Source organism: Panicum virgatum, chromosome 9N, assembly GCF_016808335.1.
Source record: "Panicum virgatum strain AP13 chromosome 9N, P.virgatum_v5, whole genome shotgun sequence".
Classification (NCBI taxonomy): domain Eukaryota; kingdom Viridiplantae; phylum Streptophyta; class Magnoliopsida; order Poales; family Poaceae; genus Panicum; species Panicum virgatum.
Genome location: NC_053153.1, coordinates 8,874,674 through 8,884,842, shown reverse-complemented (window position 1 = coordinate 8,884,842; position 10,169 = coordinate 8,874,674). Strand labels below are relative to the sequence as shown.

The 10,169-nt window shown below is 47.6% G+C and overlaps 1 protein-coding gene and 1 pseudogene across 1 annotated transcript; one reads left to right on the top strand and one right to left on the bottom strand.

The window, feature by feature from the left end:
- Nucleotides 1-2,752: 2,752 nt before the first annotated feature.
- On the top strand, nt 2,753-7,948 carry LOC120693460 (WD repeat-containing protein PCN-like). The gene is made up of 11 exons (XM_039976905.1): nt 2,753-3,109; nt 3,212-3,352; nt 3,765-4,086; nt 4,167-4,230; nt 4,415-4,528; nt 4,618-4,780; nt 4,949-5,087; nt 5,195-5,775; nt 6,413-6,591; nt 6,703-6,957; nt 7,141-7,948. The coding sequence occupies exons 1-11, from the start codon at nt 2,936-2,938 to the stop codon at nt 7,442-7,444; spliced, it is 2,436 nt and encodes an 811-aa protein (XP_039832839.1). The 5' UTR covers nt 2,753-2,935; the 3' UTR covers nt 7,445-7,948.
- A 10-nt stretch (nt 7,949-7,958) lies between these two features.
- On the bottom strand, nt 7,959-9,680 carry LOC120693461 (annotated as a pseudogene).
- Nucleotides 9,681-10,169: the final 489 nt, after the last annotated feature.

Sequence of the window (10,169 nt, the reverse complement as noted above, 5' to 3'; positions counted from 1 at the left end):
CCTAGCACTGGGAAGCGCTCATCGTCCGATGAGTCCCCACATTGCTCCATTATTCGCGCATCCTGGTCTTCTTTCTCCATGTCCTCCACAATTCCAGGTATCCGCTCGCCTTCATCTGCTAAACCTTGTGGTTCTGGTTCTGGTTCTGGAGCTTGCACGTTCTCTTCTTCTTTATCCTCTTCCATCTCTTCATTCCAGTCAGATGTTGTGTGTGTTGACCCTTCACCTAAATCATCGGCCTTCTGGTGAATCTGAATTACCATTGCGAGAGCCCACCCACTTTCAAGAGCTGCGTGTGTTGACACTCCTTAGAGCGCCAATTTACGTACCGCAAGCGCACGGATCGTGGTAGCTTTTCCCTTAGAGTACTCCCCCAAGGTTTATCAATTCGTGGATCGGAAGCGAACCGACTAGGATTTACCATCTAATCTATCGAACCTATCCTAAACATGAAGCGAAGATTGCATATAAAGTGAACACTTGATATATATGAATGAAGTATAAGTGTTCATCACACCCACAACCGTAGATGAGATAACACAACCAAGGAGCTAGGGCCTATCGTCTCTAGGTACAGTTCTAGTCAAAAAGGTGATCAAAACATAGATTGCATCTCAACTAAAGGTACACGAAATCATCTCTCAGAAAGGCGGCTCGCAAGCGGCCTACTTTCCCAAGGTCGCCGGTGCGAGGTGCCTGTTAATGCCTAAGGTTTCCCAAAGCTTTACCCCAAACGCCCACCAAGTACTCTTACTCGAAGCTCCTCCTCTTGGTGGCCGCGCAACGACTCCCATGGTACTCGCCATCGATCCTATTCCACATCATGTCGTCGCTAGGACTTTTCCCTCCGCCATGCTGTCACCACACCGGGGTAATCAACCAACTAGCTAAAACACGCTACCTCAACGTATCCGCAAGATATAGACTAATCACCACGAATAGATCTAATCTTACTATGAATATATGGATGCATCACATATGAGAAAGAAAGCATGCATTGAAGTAGACCAAAGTCGAGACAACTAGAATAAAGAGTAGATTGATATCACCATCATGTGTGTACATACCCCGACGAATGTTGAGGGTGACCCCCGAACTCCACCATGGCACAACCTCGCAGGGAGGCCATGGCAGCTAGGGGTGGCCTAAGCCATCTCCTAGGTACCTTCGAAGACTTGCGGCGGCCGTCGTCTCCCTCCGGCCTTGGCACTAGGTTTTCGTCGAGTTCTGGGTAGATTGATGCTGCGAGTTGAATAAGGTGCGAGCTATTTATAAGCCGAGGAAGCCACCGGTCAAAGGAGAGGCCGAACCGCCTCAGAAATGAGCTAGGCCGGCCGGCCCCATGGGCCTAGGCCGGCCGGCCTACCCCCTTTCGGGCTCGCCTCGGTCTCATCTTTTGCGTGTAGACTCCTCGCATCTTCTAGAGTTCATGTCCTTCACGATTGCACCCCTTTGGACATCGTTATCTTGGAGATATCTTCGAGGAAAGGATAGGATATGGAATCCTTCCTTAAATCTTCATTTGCTTTGCTTAATCCCGAAGTACCTTGATCTCATCTTTGTGGGCTTGGTCCTTTGGGCTCTCTTGGATGATGGATGTGCATGAATGGCCTTCGAATCAACATGGGCTTTGGTCCTTCCTTTGGGCATTGGCCTTCATCTTTCTCCGTATTAGCGCTCGATCACAAGCCTCGTCATCTCATGCTCCAAAATAGGCCAAAAACCTACAAAAATAAAGTTCCTCCAAAATATATGTGCAAATGTGAAAATGACCAATAATTAGGCCGGGGTTAGGACGGTTAGTGATTTTGATATTAAATCTATGCCATTATCAAGGATAAACAAGGGATAAAAGGGGTACTTAGGGAGCGCCAACAGCGTGCATGTAATGTTGCCATTTTTCCGTAGTACTTATAGGCGTCAACTCCCAGAAATCCCCATTAGTTTCCCAGGAAGTCAAGGTATGAACCGTAAGCAAATGAGTCTTTGGATTCACATTGAACTTTCTGTGAAGACATTTTCGTATGGACTCAAAACTCATCTCTAGGGGTTTATCTAGACTGCACTGTCTTCTTTCCAATGCTGATAGATTTACTCCATAGGAATCATGAGTAATTCTATAGAAGTCACCGTAATGAACTTGAAACGCCACCTTGCTCGACATATCTGGCCATCCAAAGACTTTATTTTAATTAATCCAATATCTAGAAACATGGTATGGCTTCAATTATAACCACTAATCCGAACCCTAAGTGCTTGCAATAATAAATAATAATAATCATAGAATTAAACATAAAAAAAATTCAATGAGAAAGTTGAGAAATATTGGTTACCTGCCGTTCGGATCCAAAATCCGGCAGGGCTTCGCTGGTGGAATTACTCCCTCGCCCCTCCTCTCTCCCTCTCCCCTCTCTGTATCTCGTGGGAAGAAAATGAGGGTGCGAGGGAAGGGGCTCAGCTTTTATATTTGGGGGGAGGCTGCCGCCCCCCTGCTGGGCGGGCGGGCTGTGCCTGCCGCCCGGCAGGGGGCGGCAGGCTCCCGCCAGAGGCCTCCGTGCAAAAAAAATATATTTATTTACATGTAGGTCCCCGTCGCCCCCTGTCGGACGGTAGGTATAAAACTGTAAAATGTGAAACCGAAAATATATTTCTATAAAAAAAACGTTTTCAAAAAATATAAAAATAAAAAAGCGACGTTGGGCTGCGGCCCACTCTAGATCCACCGTCTAGGCGTCGATCAACCAACCAACCTACTTGACTTCGTCTCCCACAAAACCCTAACGAGCGGCGAGCCGCCTCTCTCGAGCGCCTCCCACTCTACCCGCGCGCCGCCCTGCTCCGGGACATCGTGACATCGAGAGGTCGAGGCCCCCTTCCCGAACCTTCTGGAGCACCCGGATTGCCTGCGCCGCCATCGCATCGGCCCCGCCGGTCCATGGACAAGCTCCGCGTCCACCGCTGCGGCGGCGGCGCGGTCGAGTGGTCGCCCTCCCCCGTCGTCGCGCTCGCCACCTCTCCCTGCGCCTCCAAGGTCGCCGCCGCGCGCAAGGACGGCTCAGTCGAGCTCTGGCTCGTCTCCCCGGGCTCCGTCGGCTGGCACCACCAGCTCGTACGCTTCCCCACACCTCCCTCCCCATCCCATGGCCCCGCGGTTTCCTGCGAGCAGTCCGAGGATTTTCAGTGACCTGACTGGGGGTTTGTTTGGGTGCAGACGATACAGGGGAACGCCGAGTCGATGGTCACATCGCTGGTGTGGGGGCGCAGTGGAGGTGGTGGAGCGGCCGGCCGGCTGCTCTCGTCCAGCGTTGATGGGTCTGTGTCCGAGTGGGATCTGTTCCACCTGCAGCAAAAGGTGGTCCCCTTTGCACGCTCACACTACATTTCGATTTTCTTTGTGAAATCGGATTTTCGGATAGTGAATTTAGCATGTATGTGTTAGTGGTATCTCTGAACTGTTGTTAGTTGCCGGGACAGTGGGATCGTTTGAGATATATAGGTGGGAACTGATTTTGAGCTTACGTGATAATGAACTGAAGTTCTGATTTTGTACGAGCAGGTTGTAAGTATGTTTGGGTAGTGAAATAATGGTTCGTGATCTATGGGGTGTATTGAATGCAGTATACCAGGAATGTTACCTGAATTTCATATCCAGTTCAGGAGATTTACCATAGTCCACTTATAACTTCACTCTTTGCTACATAATAGTCATTTTAGGTCTATGGATATGGATATTATTATAACGGGTTTGCTATTCTTCTTTGTAGACTGTCCTCAATACTATTGGAGTAGCACTCTGGCAGATGGCCATGGAGCCTTCAGATGATTCTCAAAATACTGAAATTAATGCCTCAGGGATTGCCATCAATGGCCATGCATATCGTAATGACTTCAGTGACTCTGACTTAAGTGATGTTGATGATGGTGATGACTCGGAAGATGAGGACAGTTCAGCCAACACAAGGTCTTCATACCATGTGAATGACCTCAAGCGACTGGCGCTTGCTTGTGATGATGGTTCAATACGATTGTATAACGTGCCTGAATCAGGCACATTGACTTACTATAGATCTCTTCCAAGAGTAAGCGGTATGTCACGTACATATTCCGTTTTCTCTTATTTTGGCAATAAATTCAACTCTGGCAGTTACTTTTGTGCCCCTGTACAGGGCGAACTCTGAGTGTGGCGTGGAGTAGTAACGCCAAATTTATATTTTCTGGAAGCAGCGATGGGTATGTTTGAGTTTCCTTGCTGGCGTAAGCAGGCTGTCGTTATTTACAGCCTATTCTTCCCTACATACATAAATAGTCTTTCACATTTGTCTTGTTTCTGTAATTAATCATCATACTTTTTTTAGTTGTGTCGGCTTGCATTCCTTCGGTTTCATTTTTTCGTACCATTTTCTATTGTTGGCAGTTTAATCAGATGCTGGGATTCAACATCTTTCCAAGAAAAGTATCGTATCACTGCTGGACTGGGAGGCGCTGGTACTGGACCGGAACTTTGTATCTGGACATTATTGTTTCTGAGGTGAGATGAAGTAACCATTACTGTTTTTTTCTGAATTTGCATTTGTCCCCCTTCATTTTCTTGAGCTGATTATTGTTGCTGCTATCTAGGTGTGGGACACTTGTTAGTGGAGATAGTACAGGGAGTGTACAGTTTTGGGATAGCAGCCATGGGACACTTTTACAAGCTCACTCTTATCATAAAGGCGATGTGAATGCACTAGCAACTCTGCCTAGTCAGAACAGGGTATTTTCCGCAGGGTCTGATGGGCAGGTTGGTAGCATTACTAAAACAGCTATTAGGTGGATTAGCTAATCTTGTGCAATCTTACCTCTCTGGTTGATGCTTTGTTCGTAGTTATTTTGAAATTTCAGTCCTTTGTTAATTTATTTCTCATTGGCTTTCTGTTTCACTGTTGTATTAACTCGCGTGATCTTCTAGGTGATTTTGTACAAAGCATCAAACGATGAGCTTGGTGCTAGTAAAAACATGGTTCGCAAGTGGACCTATGTGGGATATGTGAGAGCTCACACTCATGATGTAAGGGCATTGGCCATGGCTGTACCAATTTGTAGTGAAGGTATGTGATGTTCGTAGTTGCTTGCATTTAGTTGACGTCGGTATACTGGTGCTTACATTTATTTTACTGTCATTCTTGGTGCTTACACATATTTGACTGTCACTTAGATGCATTACATGAAGAAAAGGTGGTGAAGATTCGTCGGCGTGAAAAACATCAATTCAGCTACCACAAATGGGCTCATCTTGGTGTTCCGATGCTAATATCTGGTGGTGATGACACTAAGCTGTTTGCTTATTCGGCAAAAGAGTTTACTCAGTTTGCACCTCATAATTTCTGCCCTGCACCTCAACGTCCTTTGATAACTCTGGCTCGAGATAGCACAGCCAATGGAGATTCTGTAATGCTTGTCCAGTCTGCCAACTGGCTGGATGTTTTACTTGTGACGGTTCAGAATAAGTTAACTCCAAGTACATCATCTAGAGAAGATGCTAAAGTGCGACAACTTGCTCGTTTGAAAAGCAAGGGGTCAAGAAAAATTGTTTCTAGTGCTTCCTCCAGCAATGGAACACTTTTGGCCTATTCAGATTGTGTGCGACCCTGCCTCTTTGCACTAAAGCATAAGAGTGGAAAGAAGTACGCCCTTGACAAATTGGAGCTGCCGAAAGGATTGCCTTGTTCTCAAAGTATGATGTTTACTGTTGATTCGTCCAATTTGATACTAGCTGGACGTGATGGAAAAATATATGTAAGTCTTATAAGTCTTTCTCTAATATTGGGTCTTCGATAATTGTATAGAAGATAACATGATCCACATATAACGTCATTATCCACCTGCAATGTATTTTTGCCATAACCCCATGATATATTCTTTATGAATGTGAAAACATGCGTAGCATATGTATGTGCTAGAGAAGAAATTTACACATGACACATTATATATATTTAATTCAATTTAAGCTTGCTATGTGCTCAACATTTGAACCAAGAGATCAACTAGATGCAACTATCCTTGATTTAATCTGTTATTGGTTTCGAATTTAGCACTCGTGATTAAAAATATTTTTTTTTGAGCTTTGAGTTATGTTGTAAGCTGCCAGATGTTTGGCTGTATATTTGGTTGCATTGTGGTTGAGATCTTGATCAGACGATTCACCATGCCAAGATCATTTTTTTTATAAATTTTCCTTTCGTATCTTGTTACCTTTTAACCATTTCTTTTGCATCATTCATAGTAAGCTGCCAGATGTTTGGCTGTATATTTTTGCATTGTGGTGTAGAGATCATGATCAGACAAGTCACCATGGCAAACCAAGATCGTTGTTTTTTTTTATGTTTTCCTTTCGCATCTTGTTATCCTTTAACATTTCTTTTGCATAATTCAGATCGTTGACATCGAAACCAGAGAAATTTCAAATGTATTTCATCCTACAAGAAAGGCAGATGGAACAATCTCTTCTAGAGAATCACCTGTAACGAAAATGTTCCTAAGTGCAGATGGGCAATGGTTGGCTGCAGTTAACTGCTTTGGCGATATTTATGTTTTTAACCTGGAAGTACAAAGGTCTGCACCAGTTTGATACTCCCAACTTTGTCTTGCATGCAAATTTTCTTGTTTCCTGCAGTAGATATAAAGGCCATTCTCTCATCACTATTTTTTTTCTCATCTTTGCAGGCAACACTGGTTCATATCTAGAATGAATGGTGGCGCTGTTACATCTGGTGGCTTTTGCCCCAAGAACAATGCCCTTGTGATAACAACATCTAAAAATGAGGTGTATGTATTTGATGTGGAAGCAAAACAGTTAGGTGAATGGTCCAAGCGATACACACATCACCTGCCCAGAAGTTTCCAGGAATTTCCTGGTGAGGTCATTGGCCTATCATTTCCGCCACAAAGCTCATCGATAGTTGTGGTATACAGTACAAGGTAACCTCTTGGAGACATGTCTCATGTATGGTCCTGAGTCTATGGATATGCATGACTGCATATAGCAGGATTGATCTTTTTCTTTACCATTGTGTTTGGTTATTTTCTGTACCAATGCAAACTTTGGGTTGATAATTTGTATCATATAATGAATTGATGAAGTTCAATCTTCTTTACTTTCAGGGCCATGTGCTTGATTGATTTCGGATTGCCTGTTGTTGATGACGTTCCATTGCCAAATAGATCAACTGGACCAGCAGAGAAGACAAATGCACAAAAGAGTACAAAAACAAAGCAGAAGCGTAAGGCCTGTGATGAAGAGTTGAAACAACCGAATAAGAATAACTTCAACTTCTTTGCGTTTAAAGAACCAATCCTTTTCGTTGGGCACCTATTGGACAGTTCAAGTTTAATAGTAGAGAAGCGGTGGTTGGATGTGGTTGAAGGCTTTGGCCCACCAGTTCACAGACATATATACGGGACATGATTCAAGCTAACATGTCTACCTCTGGTCTCGTGGCAAGGAGCCCATTGTTTTTGTTTTTTGCTCAAGTAACACCATGCATCTGTCCTCTCAAGCATGCTATCAGTTGAAAGGGGTTCAAGGATGTTGGAGCACAAAATGGCTGCTTCGCCTAAGCTTTAGCACCAAGAGTGGTAATGGTTTATTCTTTTCTTCTAAACTTGAGTAATGTAGTGGACTCCTTGCGCCAGTTTGTCATATCTTGTCACTGCGCAAAATTTTGTCAGATGTAAACACTGTATCATTACCTCAGTTACCGTTAAGTTGTTATCTGTTGTTTGACTCAGAAGCATGGTCTCTGTAATAGCGCTCATGTGCATACGTCAGCAGTTACTATTACATTGCTGGTCTGAGCCGAATTAGCGGTTAGTCAGATCAGTCTTTTTTTTTCCCTGAGAGGGACTGAACAATGTCTGGTGTATGCATGACAGGTAATGCAATCAGCTTCGCAATCAGCAGTGCTATGTACAAACTCGTATAGCAAAAGTGAGAAAAGGTTTTTTTTTATCCTTTGGGGTGATTAAAAGGTATTTGAAGTGTCCAGAAAGTTTCAAATATAACATCAACCACTGTTCCTGACAGTAAAATTCCTGCAGTTTTCTGTGCTAATGCTACATCCTTCTGATTACAGCAATGCAAACAACGTTTCGTCTTCCTCGTCTTGCTTTTGCGCCATCTGGCCGGCCAGCAGCCGAAGCACCTCCCATATCTCGAAGCGGCGCGGGTGCGCCTGGTCGTCGGCGACAAACGAGCTCACCTCGCCGTCGATCTCTATGGCGCTGTACGCTGGGACCTTTTTGACCCCCCTGCTGCCGATCAGCTTTCGCACAAGCCGTGCGTCGTCCTTCCGGTTGGCATCGAGGTAGATATTGGACAGCTGGACGTACACGCCCTCGTCGGCGGCGCCACCTAGCTTTTCGAGCTCCCGCGCCGCCACCTCCGCCAGCTCGACGTTGCCGTAGCTCCGGCAGCCGGCGAGGACCGAGCCCCACACGGACGCGAGCGGGGTCATCGGCATCGTCTTGATTAGCCCGACCGCATCCTCCAGCCGCCCGACTCGGCACAGCATGTCGACCGTGCAGCTGTAGTGCTCGTGCCCCGGCGACACGCCGTACCGGCCGCGCATCTCCCTGAGCAGGCGCAGCCCCTCCTCGACCTTTCCGGCGTGCGCGCACGCTGACAGCGCCCCGAGCACAGCCACGCCGTCCGGCCGCACCCCGTCCTCCCTCGCCATCCTCTCCACTCCAGGCACGCGACGGCCTGCTCGGCCATCCCGTGCACGGCGAACGCGCCTACCATGGTGCCCCAGACGTACTCGTTCCGCTCCGGCATGCCGTCGAACACCTGCACCGCCTCCTCCAGGCACCCGCACTTGGCGTACATGGTGACCAGGGCCGACCCCACGAACGCGTCCCCGAGCAAGCCCCGCGCGGCGCGCACCACGTAGCGGTGCACCCACGCGCCGCAGTCCAGCGCCCCCGCCTGCGCGCACGCCGCGACGGCCGTGGTGAGCACGACGGCGTCGGGGGGCACCCCGTCCTCGAACATGGCCCTGAACACCGCCAGCCCCTCCGCGGGCATCCCCGCGCGCGCGAACGCCCCGATGACGAGGTCGTAGTGGATCGCCTCCCGCCGCGGCAATTCGTCGAACACCCTCCTCGCGAGCTCCGGGCGGGGCGCGTAGACCTGGAGCAGCGCCGTGGTGACGTAGTGATCGGCGGGGAAGAACGCGTTCCTGACGAGCAGCGCGTGGAGCTGCGGCCCGGCCCCTGCATCGGAGGAGCCCGGGGCGTCGACTGCGGCGGCGGCGGAGAGCGCGAAAGGGAAGGAGAGGTGATCGGGGGCCGGGAGTGGCGTGGCGGGGGAGAGCATGTCGCGGAGGAGGCGGAGCGCGAGGCGCGGGTGGGCCGGGGAGGCGGCGCGGCGGGAGAGCGCGTGGAGGAGGGAGTTGAGCGCGAGGAGGGAGAGGTCCGGGTGACGCGGGAGGAGGCCGGCGGTAGTGAGGAGGGCCTGGATGGGGAGGAGCTGCGAGGAAGCGGAGGCGGCGGCGGAGGGGAGGAGGCGGGAGGCGAGGAGGGAGTGGCAGAAGGCGAAGGTGGCCTTGGGAATGTACGGGCGCATGCTTGGCTTGCTCGCTCGCAAACGGGCAACGGCGGGAACAGGGGCGGCGGGCGTGTGTTGTGTAGATCCTCGCGCCCTCGCCAGTAGATACCGAAGGGGTTTTCAAGTACTCCTCCGTTCCAAAAATATAAGTCATTCTAAAAATATTGAAAAGTCAAGTTTTTTAAATTTGACCAAATTTATATAACAAACTAATAACATTTATGATACCAATTAAATATCATTAGATTCTTTGTTAGCTATATTTTCATAGTATATCTATTTGATATCATAAATCTTTGTGTTTCTCTCTATAATTTTAATCAAACTTTGAAATGATTTGATTCTCCAAGATTCTTAAAATGACTTATAATTTGGAATGGATGGAGTAGTTCACATGAAAAGGCCTAAAGACATGCTTTTAGATTGAAATTTGTTTCGGCGACAACCCTTTGTAACAACGTAGGAAATTTTGATCAAACTATTTTAGGATGTTGGTATTCTAAACATCGATTGAACTGAGGCAGCAAATGAATTTTGAATCAGATAGAATTTACCACTATCTTCACACCATCTACTTATAGAATTT

Coding starts and splice junctions, on each gene's coding strand:
- LOC120693460 (XM_039976905.1), top strand. CDS start 2,936: ATGGACAAGCTCCGCGTCCACCGCTGCGGCGGCGGCGCGGTCGAGTGG. Junction 3,110..3,211: donor TCGGCTGGCACCACCAGCTC/GTACGCTTCCCC, acceptor GTTTGGGTGCAG/ACGATACAGGGGAACGCCGA. Junction 4,087..4,166: donor ATCTCTTCCAAGAGTAAGCG/GTATGTCACGTA, acceptor GCCCCTGTACAG/GGCGAACTCTGAGTGTGGCG.